This window comes from Alosa alosa, chromosome 17, assembly GCF_017589495.1.
Source record: "Alosa alosa isolate M-15738 ecotype Scorff River chromosome 17, AALO_Geno_1.1, whole genome shotgun sequence".
NCBI classification, from domain to species: Eukaryota; Metazoa; Chordata; class Actinopteri; order Clupeiformes; family Clupeidae; genus Alosa; species Alosa alosa.
In genome coordinates this window covers 17,778,046-17,800,197 of record NC_063205.1, presented here as the reverse complement: position 1 = coordinate 17,800,197, position 22,152 = coordinate 17,778,046, and the positions used below count along the sequence as shown (strand labels likewise).

The 22,152-nt window shown below is 45.6% G+C and overlaps 1 protein-coding gene across 11 annotated transcripts in view; it reads right to left on the bottom strand.

Annotated features, from left to right (window-relative positions):
* The window catches only part of ppp1r12a (protein phosphatase 1, regulatory subunit 12A), a 65,957-nt gene that overhangs the window by 24,746 nt on the left and 19,059 nt on the right, over positions 1–22,152 (bottom strand). For 7 of the 11 annotated variants that reach the window (XM_048267440.1, XM_048267442.1, XM_048267439.1 and 4 more), the window contains exons 2-10: positions 12,329–12,459; positions 8,766–8,884; positions 3,149–3,308; positions 2,302–2,446; positions 1,979–2,053; positions 1,762–1,853; positions 1,329–1,486; positions 945–1,063; positions 243–287 (exon numbers count right to left, since the gene is read on the bottom strand). In XM_048267440.1, coding sequence (XP_048123397.1) covers positions 243–287; positions 945–1,063; positions 1,329–1,486; positions 1,762–1,853; positions 1,979–2,053; positions 2,302–2,446; positions 3,149–3,308; positions 8,766–8,884; positions 12,329–12,459 — 1,044 coding nt within the window. The remainder of the gene's footprint in view (positions 1–242; positions 288–944; positions 1,064–1,328; positions 1,487–1,761; positions 1,854–1,978; positions 2,054–2,301; positions 2,447–3,148; positions 3,309–8,765; positions 8,885–12,328; positions 12,460–22,152) is intronic. The other 4 variants (XM_048267449.1, XM_048267448.1, XM_048267445.1 and 1 more) reach the window with 1 other exon arrangement.

The following is a 22,152-nucleotide window of genomic DNA, read 5'->3' as shown; positions in this document are numbered from 1 at the left end:
TTCAAACACACACACACACACACAAACCTAAGCACGCACACACACAGATAGACAGACATGTGTACACTGCTGTTGTGGCCTATGGATGCAATGATGTTCACAATGATGCTGGTGGCCAGTGCAGCAAACACACAAAAAAGAACACGCGAGGAGGGGGGGGGGTCATGGGGAAAGGGGACATCACAAACGAATGCACACGCCAATGACAGAGTGACTCCTTCTCCATTCAATTTGAGACTTGCCTCCTCTGCAGTGCTCTCCTCGACGGATGCAGAGGCCGCGGTCTCCTGCAGGGGGCAGCAGACACACAGGGAAACGGGAGCTTGTGGGTGCCATTTTAAGAGCCAGTTTTTTGCCGCTCGATGGGTCTGGCAAGTGCCGGGGCCCCAGACTTGCTTAGCTTAGTGCTTCCAAGTACTGCCTACCTCACAGCACTGACTACCGGGAATGTCATCCCACACCCCCCCCCCCTCTCCACCTACCCATCTCTCCTCTCACCCTCTGTTCTACATTGCCATGTTTGCTGAAGAACTTCTCACAAACTAATCGTAACTCTTTGCGGTGTGGGGAGGGAACTCTCTTTCTCTCTCTCTCTCTACAAGAGTGTTTGCACTTTGCATTAACTCCCTGGCCACCTAATATGCATGTAAAAAAAGTGCTGTCTGTGGCCATCTCCTCCAATGGCCGAGATATGACATTGGTTGATAACAAAGCATAATGGAAGGCTTGTTGCTAATTTGTGTAACAGTAAACACCTCATCTTTTACATTAAAACCTTTGGGATGAAAGATATTAACATACTTTAATAACAGTTGTAAAATATAAAATTTCCCTTCCACCCTCTTAAAAGCTATGAGATCTCATCAAAGCCATCTTAAAAAAACGCTGGGGGAATGGACAGGAAAGGAAAGGGGGGGTGTGAGGTGTTGGGTAAGAAGCCGTACCTTCTTGACGTGCGAGGTGGGGGTCACCTGGTTGGTTGGACTAGTTGGGGAGGAAACTGTGGCTGGCGCTGGGGTTGTGCTGTTGGTATCTCTGGCTGTAGTGGCCGGTTTACTCTTCTCTAAAGGGGGGAGACGAGATATAAGGGTCAGCAACTGGTTGACCAGCTGGTCACTTTAGCAGCCTATAGATGCTGTGGCATTTAAGGGAACATTTTCATTTGTAGTACTCATTTTGAAATAGTGTGGCCATGGTAAGATCTTGCATGGTACATGGTGTGATTAAAACAAGCCCAGTGTGCATAATAACAATTGCATTCCAATTGATAAAATATATTTTCAAGTAATAACTGATTTTGGATGTACGTAGGAGTGTCTGTCACAGACCTGCTTCATTTTCAGACTCTGAGTCTTCCTCCTCCTCTTCTTCGCTGGAACAGCTGGACTCGTCCTTCTTGCCCTCCTCTTCCTCGTCCACCTTCTCTGGCTCCAAGGTCTCAATGCGTGGCGCAGTCTTCTCCGGCTCCAGCAGGAGAGTCTCTTTGCTGAGAAGCCGGCAGACACACACACAGGCGCACAGAAACACAAACACACACACACACACACAGACAATAGGATGAACCTGCCATCACCTACGGCTCTGTTCAGGCATAATAATGCAATCAACCTCTGCTAGAGGTTCGGGCAAGGGCACAACTTCGGGATGTTACAAAAGGAGATTAGAACAAAAAAAGAAAGAAAAAAAGGGGGGGGGGGGATTTTCCATGGGGTCATCTCAGCCCGCCAGCTAGCTCATGTCCAACAGGTGGACACTGCTTACCTCTTCAGTGGTTTCAGTGACTGATTGTTATCCCCAGTGGTGGTAGTTTCTATCAAAGGTGACTTCTTCACGTCCTTCTTCTCGCTCATAAGCTGAAACATCAAAGAACGTTGTGTGTCATTTCCATGATTGTGGAAGTGGATGGAGAAGTGTTTTCGTACGTAGAAAACCATTCTCCTACAAGTTAAACAGTTCTATTCCAAAAAAGTGGGCTTACCAGATTCTGTTTCTTGTGCAACTCCTCTAAATAGCCGAGGACGTCCTCATCGGCTACATCAAACGCTGTTTGACCCTGAGGGCAGAGAGAGGAACATTCTCTACATTCAGGCCTTTACCATTCCGCACAGCCAGCTGGGCTAACATGCAGCCACACAGAGGAGGGGGCCAACTCACAAACACATCAGTATCACTTTCAAACATTACGTTTCTAATTCGTTAGAACTTAGAACTTAGACTGTTAGAATTTAGACTGGCAACTCTACAGCTGTGATGGTTCACTTGCCTCACCACTAGGTTATCATAACAAAATGAAGCACGTACCACTTTATTGATGACTTCCATGTCGCACAGCTGCTCCACAAGTATTCTACATGCCTCCTCTTTCCCCCAGTGAGCTGCGGCGTGGAGGGGAGACCAGCCGTCATAGTCTTCAATATTTACATCATACCCTGCCTGGATTAAAAGCCTGCAAAACACAAGATCCAGCGGGGGTGGGGGGAGGGGGACATGTTGTGATATTAATGCAAAAATGTTTTTTTCTGGTGTAGGTAAAAAAAACTTTTTTTCTGGTGTAGGTAATTCTGTCTAAACTTGACTGATGATGGCCAGGATTCAAAGTTGCTGACACTATACTGTACCGGGGGGGGTGGGGGGTAGACTTAGTAAACAAAGGATTTCACTACTCCAATAACAAAACACATAACGTCTGCAATGAATGTGTATCACAATTTACATTCAAGCACACCTGCTTGTATAAATGCATATAAGAGCAGGTTTGTGCGGCCTCGTCACTACAGCTGCTGAGAGGAGCTAGACATTTTGGCCAACCTCCCAGCGCCAGATGGACCGGGAGCCTCCGTCGGGTTGCCTGGCGGTCAGTCGATACCAGTTGGCAAAGGCTTTCAAAGGCAACCATGATAAACAAGGGAGACGTGCTCCAGGAAACGCAAGCTACCTGCCTGCATGAGAGAGAACTGCTCTCCAGCCTCACAGCCCGTAAGAGGGATCACAAACGGAGGCGACAACACCATTATGTCCACCTTCCATCCGCTATGTTTGCTATTATAATCAGCGTCAGCAAGAGAGATGGTTTCTTTTAAGGAGGCGAAAACAACGTGCTCTGGGCGTTCGGTTTATTGGCTTGCTTTTGGCCGGCGAGTGAACTCACTTTAAAACCTCTGTGTATCCCTTGGCAGCGGCGACATGCATTGCCGTGCCTCCCGACTTGGCATGCCGCACGTCGTTGATTTGGCCACTGTTGAGCCACTGCCGCGCGTCTCGCAGCATGATCCTCTCTTCCTCTTTCCTGGCCGCCTCGATGTCCACTCCTGGTAAAAGAAACGCATAAAAAAAAAAGGGTGGAGGGGTGAAGTGAGGGTAGTCAGTCAGATCCTGCACTTTAAAATCTTCTTTACAATCCTACAAAGTGGGACGCTTCAACAAAGGCCAGGAAACATGCATGATATTTTTACTGAACCTTGGGGAACTATGAAATGTTGCAGAGAAAGGTGGAAAAAATGAATCAGAAAAACCCATAGGCCTGCTCTGCTTGAATGTAGGTCTACTACTACGCTGTCAGTCAGCCATCGCTCCTGCAGACGTTCTCCCCATACCACTCTGGGCGTGTGGTTAAAAGAAGGCCAGGGTGTGAGGGGCCAGGGTGTGAGGGGCTCCCTGTACAGTGTAATGTCATTGGCAAGCTATTACAAAAGGATGAGGAGATGAAAAACCTTACAATGCAGAAACCGGACCTGGCACAGCGCTGCTGCTGCTGCTGCTGTCTCATTCTGCATGGTATAAGACTGGAGTCAGCAGTCTACGGCATTTGGCTAACCTCAGATTAAAACGTATTATGGGAGCAAGCAAATGCCAACCATTGAGGAATCAAAAGGTTAAGCAAACAGGTACTACTCCCTTAAAATCCTCAGACATCGCCAATGTATGGCACAAGAGGGAGGTCAGTGAAGATAATCCTTCACAGCTAAAAAACAAAACAAACAAAAGAAAAAAAAAAAAAAAAACACTCTCTGTCCTATTAAACTAGCACGCTCTCCTTCATTTCCCTCTCTAAAGCAGTCCCCTCAGAGCAAAATCTGGGAGAATTTTTGGCATGGAGTAGGACACTGCTGGTCGCACGCTAGAGGGAGGCGTTGAGAGTCTGACCTCGTTTCCAATCCCTAACTGTCCTGGCATTTCCAGAAACTGCATCTTGAATTTTTTCAATGGGGGGAGGAAAAAAAAAAAAAAAAAAAAGAAAAGACAAACGTTCTTTAAGATGACAGGTAAATCTGGTAACTAGGTCAATGGGGCTATGCTATATAAGGTTCCAGCGCGTTGAGGCATGCGTCGTCTTGTCCATCCCAAGTCTGCGCCGAGGGCTTAAATGCAGGTCGTCTGGCAGCTGCTGAGAGCGTTTTCTGCCTGGAATTGACCATGTAGAACTACGTAAACAGACGAGAGCTCTCAGGGGCTGACTCCAACATTTCAGCTGCAGGTATACTATCAAACATGGCTCCCTTTCTAACCTGTCGAACAGTTGAGAGAGGCTGATTTCTTTCTGGAAATTACACAGATGTGTGCCAAGATGAAGGCCAAAACTAAAAAAGTTGGTTTTAAACAAATACAGTATAATGAGGTTTCATTCATGGCATTTCAAACATCTTCCTCTGACAAAAGAAAAAAATGGAAAAAGTGAAAAAGATCTCAGGGTAAATACTGTAGGCAGCAGTGACAAACATTACAGTTTTACCATCCCAGAACAAATGAACAAAACACATAATCAAATCTGTGGAGATGGAAATACAGAAACACATCTTCCTGCTTCAGACTTTACCTGCTCTTATTAACCAAAACCAAAGCAAACATCAATCTAACATTAATCCAATAACATTTGGCGCGTGTGGGTTCATTTCAATACAACGTAGTGAGCCAACAGCAGTGTTGTGATGACCTGTGGCAATTCTGAAAGCCATTCTGGTTGACAGTCAGGTTGGCTAGGGAGTGGTTAAAGTTGTGTGAGGTTACGGGCCCTTTGCCAAAGGCAAGGAACAGAGGGAGGGATGGGACACGCTTCTATCAGCTAAACATTCCTGCTCAAATTCACTGACAGAGCAAGGCCTGTGCGTAGTATGTAGCTCAATCGTGGGAAGAAATTCAAACGGGGGAAGAAGAAGAAAAATAAAAAAAAATAAATAAATAAAAAAAAAAAAATAAAGGAATGCTCCGTTTCAACTCATTCCACTGTGATGAAACATTCCATAAGCTTGGCTTGAAATTTCAAAACAAACAACCAAACTATTATTTGAAACTCTTTATATCGTAACAGATTTTATGGTTTACTTAATGGTGCATGTGGGTTATGTCAACTGGCACAACAATCAATACCAGCCCTTTAAATATAATGCACAGTTTTCAGTTTCGGTGCCCCACTTTTGGGCCAACTGGACACAGCTCTGCCTAAACTCTCTGTTCTCTCAAAGGCGTGCACTGGACTGGATCGATCCCGGACAAGCCACCAAATGAGGTCAAAGTTCAAAGCCACATGGCACAGCAACCACAGTGCTCACTCACAGAGACCATGCTCTTTTGGTTCTACCCACGTGATGCCATTACAGTGGTTTACACTGTGCAGCCGTAATGGCTTTCAATTAGTCCTTTTATTCCACTGTGACGGCCAGCCTGTACATAGCATTGTGTGGCTGCAGAGCGTTACATAAAAACATTAAGAGAATCACTGTTAGAGGGCCACTAAAGCAAAACTGCAGTCATACCATGAGGTCACTGATGGTGCTAGCAAATACGCAACCCTCTATAGCCCAGAGGACAGTGAGTACAGGGGGCGATGAGGACAAGACACTGATCTCAGTTAGTAAGTCACACCTCTTGTTGTTGTTCACGTTATTAGTGCCCGCTGTAACAACTAGACGTCATAATGGCCTTTTTCTTCTTTGCTAAATTACAAAGGGCCCCATCACTGCACAAGTAACAAGCAAAGCAGAGGTGGAACAAAAGACCTTAGCCAGAGCACAGGGCAACATGCTGCCTCTATAAAAAGCAGGAAGACTAATTGACCTCCACAAGACCACAAAATAGCAGCCTCTTGGATAATCTGGCCCAAATTCAAAGCTGGTTTTACAAGAAAGCCTTGCACCCTGTGCCAGTGCATAAAGGCATCCCTGTGAAAATAAACAGACAAAAGCCAGAAAATCAAAAGCTGACTGATAATCCCGCCCCTTCTCGCCACAAGCCTCTGTTCAGCCTTGTGAGTCAAAAAACACAACTGTCTTTGGACACATCCAATCTACATTACAACTAACAGGAAGGAAATTTAACAAACAAGCACTAAGAAAAATACCTTCCAATAAAGCAGAACCTTTTACTGCGTGGGAAAAAGGCCTTCTCGTCACCACATTTAACAAGGGACTGAATCACATGGCCATCGATAGGGGAGAGAAATGGGAGCTATTGTTCCAAGCACTGGGGTTGTGAGGGTTTTCTCTGCTCGACACAGACCCTCTGGCTAGCCCTCTGGAACGAGTGGCATTGGGTGGGTTCGGGGTGGGGGGGGGTGGGGGTGGCAGGAAGCCCAGTCACCTGACCCCCACAGTGGTGTGCCATCACAGCCAGCAGGGAATAAAGGTCGAGAGGGTTGTGGGGGAACTGTGGTCCGTCCGTCCGACATATTTAACCCCATGACTGGGGTGGGGGGGAGGGGTGTCTCTCTCTCTCTCTCAGAATGGAGCACAAGACAAGAGAGGCAAATCACATTACAGGCGCAGAGGGCATTACACAACAGCGTTATGTAACCACACCTCTGAGTGAGGAGAATGGAGCTCTCTCTCATGTTGTGATAGGACCGGCAGCGGCGGCACAATCAAGCTCTATATGGGCCTTTCTGTCCAATACACAGCTTGGCTTGCTGACACGGAGTCTGACCCATCAGTCCATGCTTCAGCCTCAAATAGACTTGACTCGAATAAACTTCAGTGTCCGTCTTGACCCATTTAAAAAGCAATCCCATCAGGAAACGGCAAAAGATGGGATTTAGATTAGATTAGATGGATAGATGCTTTATTGATCCCAAGGGAAATTTGGGCAAAAATAAAAAAAAAATAATTCCACGAATGCTTCTTGTAGTACACAGGGTATGACCAAAGTGGAGCACATCTTTCAGCACAGGAAACAGGGTGGTTGCAGGCAACAAGCAGTCACCCCACCTCAAAAGCACACTGTCCGTCAATCGGCACAAATAAAACCTGACAGCAGCTATTGGCTGGGATGTGCCACATTCTGTTTAGGTATGGGTTAAGCTGTGGCAGTTATATAATATACTCTCAAGGAACACTACATGCTAACAGCAGAGCAGGCTGGGAATATCATCACTACTCCCAGCTGCCCATTAAAACCCTTTAGACGGGTAGGGTGTTGAGGGATATGCCCCGACCACAGCAGACCAAACAAACCTTGCCCCAGATCCCAGAGTTCCTGCCCTCGACTCCCTCCGACATACGAGGGTCAGGTTCAGGTTTCTTCAGAGAGCGCAGCCCTGCTCCTGTCTTACACCACTTGCGAGGCCCTATCTGAGCAAACCAGCCGTGAAAGACAGAGCCAGAGGCTCTTCATTTCTCATAGGAAACCCAAGATGGTAGCATAAGGGGGAGGGGGGGTCTTATTTTAATGCAGGGATTCACAACTCTCAAACCTGCCCACACACGCTCACAAATTCATGCAAATTGACAATATTTAAATGCACAGTGCGTAACGTTTTTTCCTTAGACAGCTGCAGGGAAGCTGTGTAGAGAAGGCGTTTCTCTGAACACTTTCGAGCCATGTCAAGCGGTCCAGCAGTCGGAGCCGGAAAAAAAGACCCTACACCCACAGACGCGCAGGAGAAGTGCAGAAAGGCCCAGACAAATCAGAGGCTCAGCCCCCTGCCACGCCACAAAGGCTATGGCCATCACCTCCCAGTAGTTGGGCTGTGAGTGGAGCGGAGTTCTACAGCGCCTAGGGGCCATCGCCGCATGTCTGAACAAATCCTTCCAACCAACGGTGCGGGCTTCATTTCATCAACTCCAGAATGGCCAAGGCCAAAAATAGAAAAACGCCTTCCATCCAGTTTAGGATCACAAAAGGTCCAAGTGAAGTGGATCGCATTTCTCCAGCTTCCATTATGTAACTCTGCCCAAGTAAGCAACCAAGCAAGAGCAGACTAGGGGCTGGGGTTAGGGTGGGGTGGTGCTCACGGCATTGTTGCGTTCACTCGATTTCTTAAATCCAGTATGATGGCACACGCATGACATACCTGGACATGATGTACACACAGCGGTGGTATAACAGCAGGGATTACAGAGGATAAGAGAGAGAGAGAGGGAGCAAAAAGGAGAGAATCTGTGTGTGTGTGTGTGTGTGTGTGTGTTTGTGAGAAAGCAGACAAGTGGAACTTGTATTCTACGGTACTGGTGTTGGAGTGCTGGAAGGCTGCCAAAGCCTCGCTGTCTGATATGAATGCAGGGTAACAGTGGCCTGGCTGCACGCACTATGATCCAGTGCAAATAGGACCCGCCCCTGACGATGCCTGGCACGGGTATCAATTACCAAAACCTGAACAAACGTGTCACACACAGATGATGGGGTCACACAAGCAGACAGCAGACCGGTCTTGGTTTGAGGAATCACCAACATCGCAGGGATATTTACTCGCCCTCGCCTATCTGAGATGTCTGTGCATCGGTCAAGGGAAGATCTACAACCTTCACAAGGGGAAGTTGGGGCACTGTGGGCCGTACCTTGTCGGTTGATCTCGTTCTGCAGAAGCTCCTCCATGGCCTCCTCCTCGGCGATGTCCAATGGCGTCTCCCCCTCGCTATTGACCACGCCCACACTTGCACCCTTACTGATTAGATACCTGGAGAGGCAGAAGCACAAGGTTAACAGAGCTTAACTCACTCAAGCTCTACACACGCTATTATTAAAACCCTTGAAATGGGTTCAATGGGTTCCTGGAAAGCACAACCAACGGAAAAAAAAAAAAAAAAAAAAAAAGATCAAGCAAGCATGCATATATATGGGTGGTTGACATATAAGCCTAAAAAAAAAAAGAAACACACAGAAGTGTAAATGGGGACATTATCATAAAATAGACAAACAACCTATAAATAAATATATTAGCTCTGGGAAAAATTAAGAGACCATTGCACATTTTTCTAATGTCATTGCTACGGTTGCTGAGTGACATTCTAATGAGCGAGAGAGAGCGAGAGAGAGAGAGAGAGAGAGAGAGAGAGAGAGAGAGAGAGAGAGAGAGAGAGAAAAAAAGAAAGAAAGAAAGAAAGAAAGAAAGAAAGAAAGAAAGAAAGAAAGACACAGAGTCTCAGGTTCAGTAACAGAAAATTGAGCTGTCGAGATGTAAAATTGAGAATGTGGGACACCTAATTGACATATATACCAAAAAATGGAATTTCTAAAACAATCTTTGATTGTTGATCAATAAAATGCATACCATAATGCGGTCAGTGTGTGTGTTGAGCTTCAAATTACTAGCTAGCAGCTTGAAGCAGACACCACGGAGCATATAATTTGGTAGAAAAACAGTGCTGTTACTCCCTTGAGCATGCTTAGGCCGACTGTTTGACCTTAAAAAAAAAAAAAAAAAAAAAAAAAAAAAAAAAAAGACCCTGACACAAATAACTCCATTGACCCCCATAGTGACCTCTAGAGGGTCTCCAAATCGTCATCACCATACAAATGCGATTAGCAACATGACTAGACATGTCTTTAATGCTCAGCTGCTCATAGATTACTCAATCCAGTGCAGCACAATTCTCTTTCCTTCAAACGTCTTTCACTAGGCCTGCACAAGCCATTCACACACACACACACACACACACACACACGACTAAGGCTGCTAACAATTAGGATCGTCGCTGATGTGGGCAGTGAGCAGCCCCTTTTCATTTCAGAGATGTACCACTTCTAAAACCAGACATTTAAAAAAAACCCTCCTCAAAAAACCGGGGTCCACAAACCAAAGGTATACATTTGATCACATTAGCATTCAGCCAAGCCTATTTTGGGGTTCTTTTACAAGCCCCGTGGGCTTTGTGGTTCGTGGTCCACCCTGATTGGGGAAGGCTGTGGTACTGGGTTTTTGGGCTTTTGAAGGATTCTGGTCACTGCCTTCCAGTACAGTGTTTTCCCTGCTAATAGGGAGAGGAGGAGTTAGCCCACATGTGTTCTGCCGCCATGCTACCACAGGACGTTCACGGATCCTCCACAGTACGGAAGGCACTACATTCGAGGAGTCTTTTCACTACACCTCCACGTCGTCCCATTGTACGGCTCCAGAACAAGAAATCCCTTGTCTTGCTGAACAATAGGGTGGGGTTACCGGCTCTGGTAATGGGAGTTAACGCCACAATAGACAAGTGTGGAGCGCCACTCACTAATAATAACTCATCTCAGTCCAGAGAGACTGGAGACGTTCATTTAAGTTGTGATATGTTCATTTAGCCAGGGGTGAGCCACAGTGGCTTTCAAGAAACCATAAGTCTTCATTATGACTTTCAGTGAGTTACAGTGTCAGCAGAGAAGCCTCACCAAGTGTAATTATAAGAAAAACCCAATGCAGCTGAGGTGTTCATGTCGACACATCACTTCATTAAATTTGACAGTAACAGTTTCTTTCTTCTTGATAGGACATTTATTAAAAGGGCTTCTGAAACATAATACGTTGACATTTTAAGGTCAGAGAACTCCCCCACCAGTAACTTGAACAATGAGTGGCAAAGGAACACAGAACAGGTTCACTGGGGCTTTGAATGTCCACTGATAAAAATCTCAGGCGTCTTCTGTTCTCCTGAAAGTCTCCCTCTTGACTCTGAAGAATAACCGAGGGGGCAACTTGATATCAAAACTACTTTAATCCAAAATAAAAATACACCTTGTGACGTCGGCCTCTCAACAAAAGAGCCCAACCTTGGCCTCACTACTTTTGTAGTCTTACAGACAGACATCAGAGAGTGCCACAATCCATCAGACCCCCACCCTCAAACAACCACCTCAAATGGGTCCATCTTAACTTCAGGGACGTTTCATTCTCAGGGAAAGACTAGTGCCATGAGCTTACTGTATACTAGGGTGGCCACGGCTGTGTGAATGTCAATTCAGTCTATCGGCTGAGAACAGGTGTTAATTAGCTTTTAAATCTGCTAAATGTTCCTTTGTGAAGGCAGTTAGCACTGGTCAAACTAAAGGTCAGACAATCACTGTATTAGGGGAAAGTAAGGCAATGTCTAGGTTGAGAAAGTAACCCAATGAAACTGCCTCAAAACACCTTCATAATTTGCAAGAGTGGGCAGAAAATAAAATACATTATTGATTGCAATTGATCATCCAGGACCCACGGCTCATTGTCTGATGGCCTCTGGATCGTGTAGCCGACCCTTTTAAAACATGGCAGAGGAAGACCGACACAATCACAATCACATGCATGGCAAATCCAACAACCTGAGGGTGTGGATTTTGGACGATAACAAAAAGGTCTAGAAAAAATTAACAATTGATCTGATACCCTGCTGTGTCTGTCTGTCTGTCTATCATTTATGTAGGATATTGATGTATTGCAAAGGGGGCTGGAGTAAAGGGCATCGAGAGAGAATAACAGAAAGAATAAACTGAGGACCATCCATCACTGGAGAGGTTGTGTGCAGACAGGGGTCACTAATAGAGCTGGACCGGAGCCCAAGGAGCACACTTAAGCATTTAGCTGAGCCAGAGGACATGGGAGGCAGGCTAAGGTGGTCGGAAATACTTAAAGTGCTGCGGACACCCGCGCAGACTTGGGTGCCGCGCACTCTGCTTTTGACATACGATTACTCCGACAACATTGTTATCAATACAAACCCCCGCACAACAGCGCAGCAGGTGGAGGTAGAGTTCGACACTGATGTGCGGGGTTATATTGAGAATAATGAGGTCTCATGTTGGCGCCGGTCTCTGCAACGCTTAAGAGCTGCATCTGCTTATTGTGACAGTTCATCTGGACAGCTCACTGGGGTGGAATTCTACAAGCAACTAAGGCAAGTTGGACACATCACAGGACACTACATTTTAAAATTTGCACATCTGACCTACAGTCTCATAACTGTAAGACTTCAGTGTACCCAAATTATGCAGGAGTTCAGGCATAAGTGATTTAAAATGTTTTCAAATCTACACTGGGAAAGGAATGTGTAAAGTAATGAGGGTGTCTTTATATTGCATGCATGGCCAACACCTGGATGGGCTAACCAAATTAAACTGTGGACCCGCAAAACTGAAAACAAAACTCAAAACGGTTCTGTCCACTCACTCGGCTATGTCCACATATCCACAAGAGGCCGCAGCGTGAAGAGGGATCCAGCCCTCATTGTCAGGTTGGTTGATGCCCGCCCCGTGCTCCACCAGGAACGTCACCATGTCCACGTTATCGTCTATGCAGGCCTAGAGAGAGAGAGAGAGAGAGAGAGAGAGAGAGAGAGAGAGAGAGAGAGAGAGAGAGAGAGAGAGAGAGAGAGAGAGAGCGAGAGAGAGAGAGAGCGAGAGCGCGAGAGAGAGAGAGAGAGAGAGTTAAAGTGTTAAATGACAGCAGGAGTCCAAAGAAATGCAGCATTTCTTCTGAGCGAACCCATCTGACCCTGGCGATATCAACGGCATGCAGAGTTAACGTATGAGCAGGTCGAGCTGCCAGCTCTTTGAAGGATGCTTGCCTTCTGTTGGCTCGCCCAGGCTCTCTGGAACGCAATGGAATGCTGGCAGCAATAGCACTTCCAAGATGCAGTGACATAGTGAGGCTGCTTGCAATACCACACGGCAAAAAACAGAATTTAGTGAACTGCCTGTACAGAGTTTTTCCCCTTTGCAAAATGGCAGTATTTCATGCTCGCTGCTTATCTCTCTTTTCCCCACTAAGACATCCCACCTCTTCGGTCTTCAGTTTAATTTTCTGTTCATCCCTAACTTTCGGTCTTTATCAGAGTATCTAAGTTCTGTTTTCAACAAATGCTACTCATGCACGACGCTGGCATAGGCCCCTCTAGTCAAGTGAGGCAGTAAGAGATTATGAGCCAAAGCCAAACCGCATAGACCTTCTCAAATCCTGGCGCACAGCTTCGGGGCTTCCACAACGAATCACAATACTCTGGCACTCCTGAAAACATTAGCTCATCAACTTTCAAAAACAACCCTCAAAGAGGAACAGTAAGCAGGCCCCAATTACAGCGTGCCACTACTCGACTGACACAAGAGGAGAGAAGAGCAGAACATAGCCAAAGTAAAAATACTGTTTAAAAGGAGCTTCACAACACAAGGCGTGAGCCAGAACTAGGCTGCAAATGATTCTGAAAAATGTAGAAAGGAATCACTGATGTAATGAAGGGTGCGCATAATTCATGAATTTATTAAGCTTAATATAACATTGTATTGCTGCAAAGGGGTCTGTAAAGAAGTGGTGTAAGAGGTGTGTGTGTGTGTGTGTGTGGGGGTCAACAGTACTCTCTCAGTCGGAGCTCTGTGCGATGCCATATTCCAATGCAAGGGTTTCTAGTGGGCCGTTTTAGGCCAACCCCCACATTTGTGAGTGTTCCGACCGCAGGAACCGCCCACATAGGACCTCCTTCAGAGCCGTTTTAAGGGGAGAAGCACCCAGGGTCGGTACTTCAGGGATGTTTGACACTTATTAGTCAAATGTGAATTTAAGTGAATGAAAGACAAGTGCCAGTTTTAAAACCAGCAGGAACCCGCAGTGGAAAAGCACCTAATGAAAAGAACAAGCAAGCGAGCAACCTAGAGAGCAAGAAGGTGAGAGTGAGCGACCGAGAGTGAGAGAGGTGAATGCTCGCCTCAAGGCAGGTGAGTAACGGCTTCTCTTAATGGACCAATACGCTGTGAGGCCCAGGGGCAGCCCAGAGTTCAGGTGTGGCGACTTCAAAAGCAGGCCGATGATTTTTGGGGTCACAGAACACAGAGAAGGCAAAAGCGAGAGATAACAAGGGCCTGATAAGAAAGCCTAGAGTGAAGGTGAGTGAGGGCTCTGACATGTCTGAGGAAAACTAATGAAACAGTAGCCACAGAGCAGCGAGTGAGAGTGTGAGATGATCAGCCAGCCACTGCTGAACTAGAAAAGTTTCATAGGTTTTCTTTTCCCGATCAAATATATCCCACAAACCCAATAGCACAGGAAAGCCTGCACCACACACACACACACACCCTTCGGCTCAGATTCCTCTGAAAAAAGATTGCAGTCTTAAGTCTTGAAATCTACAGAGTTCCCACAAGCTTCATCCCCCCATCTCCTTCTTCGAGACCCCCAGCCTTCTCATAAAGTCTGTCTATGGGTTGCTATGACTACCAAGAGGACATGAGACACACACACACAGACACACACACACACGGCACATGACTATCTGGCTGGAATCCTTGTCAAAAATGTGGGCCGTTTGCCGCGCCATACATGGCCAGGGCCAGCACGAGTCGGCGGGGCCTCTGCTCTCTTATCTGGGCCAGTGTGGGGAGCTGGCTGCATGGGTGTCCATACGGATGCCTGATGGGGATATTCCCCAGGTGTGTGTATACTTGTGTGTATGGGGGGTTGTCCTTAACCCCTGACTGGCAAGTGTGTTTGTAAACGGACCCCCCACCCCCACCTCACAGCAGTAAGCCAGAAGTCTGTTGGGTACAAATGTTCTCTGCATGCTTTCTTTCTACTTTTCAATTTTATTTCACCCACAGAAGGAAAAAAAAAGGCAAATTAACAACCAATTCTGCATCAATGTTACACTCACACTAATGTAAAAGACTACCCATAGTCGAACATCTCTGTGACTTCATTTTTTTTCTAATTTGATCACATTTTCAATCTAGTCATTTAAGAGAACCCCTTAAACTCATCATGGTAAAAATATAGTAGTATAGCAGTATAACAGATCAGGTAAAACAATTAAAAAATTACTTCACAATCACTGTGGGCAAACAACTATTTGTTTTAAGAGCCGGCAGGGAGCTATGTGTGCTGGCTAGAGTGAGCCATGCAAATGGCAGGGCAGCACTTGAGCTCTTGGACGACTTGTATGGATTTGTTTGCATACTTGCACAACTCCTTCTCGCACAAGCTGCTCAAGATATAGGTTATCGCTCTTCCTACGCTCTCTCTCCCCTTCTTTCTCCCTTCCTCCGCCCCCTCATATCTCTCTCTCTTTCTTGCTCTCGCTCATTCTTTCTTTGGCTAAAGCGTCAAGCGAGCCCCTTAAGGCAAACAAGGCTGTTCTTCCAGCTCTCCACCAGGCTGTGCGTCAGCATCACCCCTCCTCTGCCCCCTCCGGCCCACCTCCTCCCACAAACCAACAATGGTAATCCTTTAATAGCAGTAATTGTTAAAAGCTGGCAGGTGTGAGAAATATCACCCACATCAGTGAGGGAGGGCTGAGGGTTGGGGGTGTGGTGTGTAGCTAAGCAGCAAACTGATACACACAGGCACATGAAAACGGGAATATGAGGTCTAAAATAATCTTTAAGTCCATTAATATGGAGAGAGCTAAATGCTACTAATTTTCACCAGGCGCAGGATTAGAATTAACTTTAAGTTGGACTTGTAGTTTGACCAAAGTTCAATCCTTACCGATATATCCTCCACAATTGAAATTACAGTGTTCTGCAATAGAGGAAAAGGAACGCCTATGCTACTTTACTCACCCCTAAACTCTGCAATAATTGTGTACATTAACAACGGGATGGCACCAGATTATTACCCGATTAAACGCACACACAGTTCTTTTCATTTTAAACCTGTGACGTGGTGGACAAGCTCTTCAATGACATTTAAACCAACCGTGATCGTGGCGGCGCTCTTCTCAACCCACTGCGGGGGCGGGACTCCAGTCCACAGAGTGGCCTGTGCCACTCTCTCGAGGGGTGACAGCTGGACGTAGCGGGGGTTAAGGAGGCAGAGGCGGGCACAAAGCGCGCCTTTTACTGGCCTGTGCGTGAGCGCGCTACGGGTAGAGAGTGGGAGCTAATCTGACCATTAATGTTGGCAAGAATAGATAGCATTGTGTCCCCCAAATCCCCCCTCTCGCTCTCTCTCGCTCGGTGGCTGGCTGGCTGGCTGGCGGGGCCGGCGAGACTGGGCTTCGTCCAGAGGGCAGCCAGGCCACAGGACTTAGAGAGCCGCACGCAGCAACAAACTTGATTGGATAGTAGCGGTTCACAAGCCCTAAGCGGCTCTACTCAAAAGAGTGGCTTGGTGGTGGCTGCTGGTGGGGAAATCAGCAATGACAGAGCTACAGTATAGCGTTGCACTCTTGTGCACTCCACATATACAAACACATTTGGGTAATGGGATCTGTCTTCTTGTGTTGGAGTCAAGTAGCAAGCTGAGGCTGAAAGACTGCAGGGATAAAGAGAGGAGAGTGACAGTGAGGGAAGAGCAGGATTAAGACTGACTGAAAGGGGTGGGGTGTGGAGAAAGGGAAGGCGAGAGTGAGGGGGGGCACGCGAGAGAGAGAAAGAAAGAAACAAAGAAAGAAAGACAGACAGAGAGAGACACACACAGAGAGAGAGAGAGAGAAAGGAGATTACAGTAAACAGCAGATGATGAAGAGGGAGAGATGAACAAAGCCTGATAGAGGCTTGCAGCCTTGAGGCATTTGGTTGCGGTTAGCCAACGTGTCTAACCCAAAACCCGCTTTAGGCTTTAACTACATGGTGGGCATCCAAACACTTATTATAGTCATTCAGCACACCTTGGACAGAGCTCAGCCCTTGTGTCGACAGCTTATTGTTACAGGCATGGATAAAAGGACAAGCATGGAAAACAAAACCACCCTCACAGTAAGCTGGTAAGACTTACTGGGAGAAACAAAAACTCTAAAGAAAAAAAAATAATGTATAATAATTTAAAAAAAAAAAAAAAAAAAAAACTGTTGGCTTCTTGGGGATGGTAGCAAGAGGTAAAGGGCCTTTGGCCGCCTCTCGTTCTGAAAGTGAAAAAAAAAGAGCCCTCGGTGCTAAAGAGCTCTTTTTTTCCCCTTCTTGGTTTCCTTTTTCGTATCCCCTTGTCGCTGCGTGATAGAAACCAAGAGGGGGGCTAAAAATAAACCGTTTCAGGCACCATTTTGAGATGAGAGTGCCGGTATCTCAATCGGTCTTTATTCTCTACTAACTGCGATCGGCTTGTTGACAGATATGTCTGGGTATATGTTTCACTGAGAGTGAGTACGGCATCAGGATGTGAGGCAGGAGAAAGGGAGTAAGTGACTAAGACTAACAGGGAATCGATCTGAGTGAGAGAAAATACAAAAAAGACAGAGGGGAGAGCGACTTTCAGAGGGACTGACAGAAAGACAGATAGAGAAAAGAGTGCAGGGGGGAGAGAGAGAGAGAGAGAGACTGAGAGAGGGAATCCTGAGTGACAGTCACAGAGGAGAGAGACCTGCTGATGATGACTTCAGGCTCTACACTAGAGACCATAGTCTGATCTGACTGATCCGTTTCAGATGCCATCCTTGTGGAGTCCAGGGGGAAGACATGCTGTGCTGGTCAGGCTGTTATTTATATACAGCAGCGTGACTTCCATTAGCGCCAGGCTGCGTGCTGACAACACTGAGCTAAGACCACTGATGGCGTGGATGTAATGACAGCCCCGTCCACCTCCCCTAACTGGATTACCATGACAACCCTCAGGATCAGTAGGATCAGCTAGCAGTAGTGACCCTCAGTCCGAGATGCCCCACTATCATTTTACCTGAACAGCCATACACACAGCAGGGGTCCAATTCACTTACTACAGACATACCCGGTGATTGAACGACCTGTGTGTGTTTTCCAGTGTGGTAAGCTTTTGGACAGGCCACATGATCTAGTGGAATACTAGATATGCTTCTCACAAGCGAAAACTAAATACTGGCAAGCAACATGTCACTTTCTTTCATGTCATTCTTCAGTTATAAGTGAAGGTTTATCTGCAGAGGAAACATAGCGACCTAATTTTAAAAATTAAGGGAACTGGGTAGTATACAAAACTAGGACATCCGTGCCCCATTAAATGGGAGTGCTGCAGGAGATCAAATTTCAGTCCATTGCCAAAATTACACTAATGTCAATATATGTACACTGTTGCTGTAAGGTGCCAGCTACTAACAGACACATGGTGACGCTTCAGCTTGGACCTTTGCCCATCAATCACCACTAATAGTTATCACATTTGCACATCTCAAGTAATTACATTGTTTTGATTGGATCCGACTATTTATGACTTGGTTTGTTCTAGCCATTTACAGGGCTAGAACTAGGGCTGAAACGATTCATTGAGTTACTCTAATAACTCGATTACAAAAATTACTCGAGGCAAAAACCCTGCCTCGAAGCCTCGTTAAATTCCTATGACGCGCACTATAGACCCTTTCAAGAGAGTTCCATTATCAGCATCATAGTTGGCCCCACAAGGCTTCTGTTTTAACACTCAATATGTTATCTTAATGCAGAGGAAGTAGATTGGGAACCAAATAGAACGTTCAAGCATTGTTTTTGTTTACCTTGTTGAAAGGGTCTATACGCACAGGGATCTGATTGATCCACACGGACCATTGTTCAGGAAGCACACCACTAGCGTGTGAATCGTGATACATAGCTGGCGCGATAGCGGAGTCAAGGTGTCCATAAATGGCAGAGAATGTCTAAAGTTTTCAAGTAAAGTTTTGGGATCATTACATACTCAAAAAGGAAAAGAACAAGCATCTGAACCGAAAACATCCACTCCATGCTGTTTCACCAAGCGTCAATAAAGTAGGCCATCTATCAATCTATCTAGCCTATCTATCATCTATCTACGTAGCCTATAGCCTACATTGATGTTGGCTGATTTTAAATCACATACTGTATTTGTAGCGATGTCGTGATATAATGTTTAGCTTTGATGTTTTTAAGAAGTAAACTTATTCACGTTCAATTGCAAGACAGTATGCCTAAAAAAGAACCCCTTCTTATACACACATGCATGCACCCTCATCTTCCCTCACGCGTGCACACACACACACACACACACACACACACACACACACACACACACACACACACACACACACACACACACACACACACAGGTTGCTAGGTTACCATAGCAAATGGGCTCACCCCAGAAATTTTTTTTTAGTAGCCTAATGGTAGGCTATTTGTTAGTAGCCTAATGGTAAAATTATTTGTTAGTAGCCTAATGGTAAATGCTGCAGGTGTAGAAATCTACATAAAACAGATATTTACTTTGATGTCAGGTCTAGATTACAGCATGAAACTTGTTGTGCATATTAATAGCCTACATATTGCTTTTCCTCTTCTCCCTCCCAGCACTTCACAACATAGTATGGACAGCTTTGTTATGCACAAGAGGCTGCAATTTTAGAGAGCATTTTGAACATTATTTAATTGTTGGCACTGGCACTTATAAACACTAAATGGGTAAATTGCAATAAATGGGCTTAGTTTTGTAGCCTAATGTTTGAGTTAGAGTGCTAGATTAATCGATTACAAAAAGAATTGATAGCTGCAGCCCTAGCTAGAACTGTGTACAAACACCAGAGTTTTGTTTTTGTTTTGGTGCAAAGCCTGAATGGACAACTAGAGGACTGAGAGGAGCAATGAATCGCTCTCCCCCAGCATGTCAGTTGTGGTCCTCCTCCTATCCAACAGCTCAACCTTTCTGTTTCTTGCCCCTTCAGCTGTCTTATGATATTGGAAACAAAAATCCCTATACAAATAACAAATTTGGATAGCGTAGCATAGTCTACTGACTGAACTGTTCAGTTTCCTCACGTGTGTTTAAAGGTACTCTAAGCGATGTTGAGTAACGTCACTTCTCTTGACGTTCAAACAAAACAGAGAGCTAGAGAGGTAGAGAGCTAGCTCACTACTACCCCCTCCCGTGCAATTGAAACTCTCTTCTAAACATGCATCTCGTCAGTGATGGGCTGGAACAGTTTGTTGTTTTTATGGTCCAGGCTGGACCAAGTTGTTTTTGTGGCTGCACTGTTTTTACAGTGAGGGCACAGGCAACTAGAGGATGGTGAGGTGATGTTTGCTGTGTGACAAAAAATGTTTTAGCTTAGAAACCGCGTAACATCGCTTAACGCACCTTTAACTTTCAAACTAATACATTTTCCCCTTGGGACAAGCCCTTTTGAATCTTGGAGACTTTCCATTTACACATTCCAAGTCAATACAATTAATAGTAGCATATAGTTATTCACTTGTATGAATAGTCAATATTGACAATCGGCTGTAACGTTACAGTATGCTAAACTCGACAACCCAACCGCATTCTAATGTTAGCTTATGGATACGGCTTCTTATGCTTGCACTTAACTTAATTGAAGAGTTTCATCTTCACAATTGACTAGGCTACATTGTAAAAAAAAACTTTGCAATGTTAACTTGAATGCAACAGTTTTAAGCAAATTGGCATTGTACGATTATGACGCTAATCGGATTTAACCACAATTTAGCCAGCCGTCTTCCATTCCAACAACAAATCTTTGCACGGTTGTTTGTTTTCTTTAAATGTGCATGCAAAGAAGGGGCAAATAGAGAAAAAGAGCAAAGGTGTAGCCTCTTCTTGCCTCTTTTACAATGAAAGGATTTCATCCCATTTAAATAATACAACATAGAAAATCCTTGCATGGCGATCAATGTTGATATTGTGGCAGGCTGCTACAAATAAGTGTGTGGGAAACACTGGGATTAAAATGGCGTACAGCACCTTTACCACAGGGAACTTTGCTGTTCACATTCAATACAGATCGACTTTAAATCAAAAATCTATTTGTGGTGAAGGCCAATAGAGTATGAGAGTATGTGGTCACCCTAGTCTTTAAGGATGATAAAACTAGGCCTGCAATCCAATGTTTGACATTCTGACAGGATATAATTATTCCTCCGAAATAAGTCCTCCAATCACACTAAGGCACTCAAACAATGACCTGCCTGTCGATCTTCGAGGGGGGCTCAAAGGAGGATTTCTCTGAAAAGCATCCTGACTAATGGAGGGTGTGGACTTCTGGGAAGAGCCTCCTGGAAAAACACACAGAGGGAGCTTCCAGCTGATCAACCGTGCCTTCAGCCCTGGATACTTTTTTTAAAATCAATATGATTCCAGTAACCAGGTTCTGGGAAGGGAGTGATGTCGGGGTTTGCCACCACCAGCACCCTATGCAGTGAGGACTACTTTCGTCATGCACAGAAACCACACTCTATGCCAAAACCAGGGCTTAAAATTCATTTTTCAAAATGGGGGGGAATTCCCCCCTTAGGTTATTCATGTAGGGGGGATTTACACAATTTGGGGGGGAGGGGGGGGGTCGATTCTGATACCAAGTCAAGAATTGCGATTTCAATACTTCGATACTTTTTTTAAAAAAGTGTTTGATTTTGAGAATTGGTAACCTCATAGCCCACACACACACACACACACACACACAACCACACGTTCAGTTCTCACCCTTCACTCCTACCTCCCACCCTCCTAACGGTATGTCTACCTCAGAGGATCAGTAAACAGTGTGGGTGCCCCGCCTGCTTTTCAAACAGTGAAAAGAGCACTCGTAAATCACACACGTGCTGTTTACACCGCTCCTGTGAGCTCAGGTCTGCCCGTCCGGTCCATGGAACTTGGAACGCGGAACACACGTCAGATAAGACGTCAGGAACCCCCTGTCCCGTCGAGACGAGGCAGCACCTCCACAAGTCTCTCCACGACAAACACAAGAGACGACTGACAGATAGGGATAGGGATAGAGATAGTGTGTGTGTGTGTGTGTGTGTGTGTGTCAGGGAAAGTGAAACTGAAATCCTAAGGCCAACAGATTTAGCAATTAATTGTAATTAACTACTTAAACGAGGCATGAAAGAAAAAAAAAAGATCTTGTGACTTTTGCATGCTAGACTGACAGGAAGAAGACAATGAGAAGTAGTGCCAAGAGTGGTGTGTCTGTGTGTGTGTGTGTGTGTGTGTGTGTGTGTGTCTGTGTGTGTGTGTGTGTGTGTGTGTGCCAGAGAGAGGTGAGTTAAAGAGGGAAAACCCCAGCGGTGCCTGCTGCAATGAAACCCTATCCAGTGCAAACACTAGACACCTCGCGACTTCACCGCAGTGTT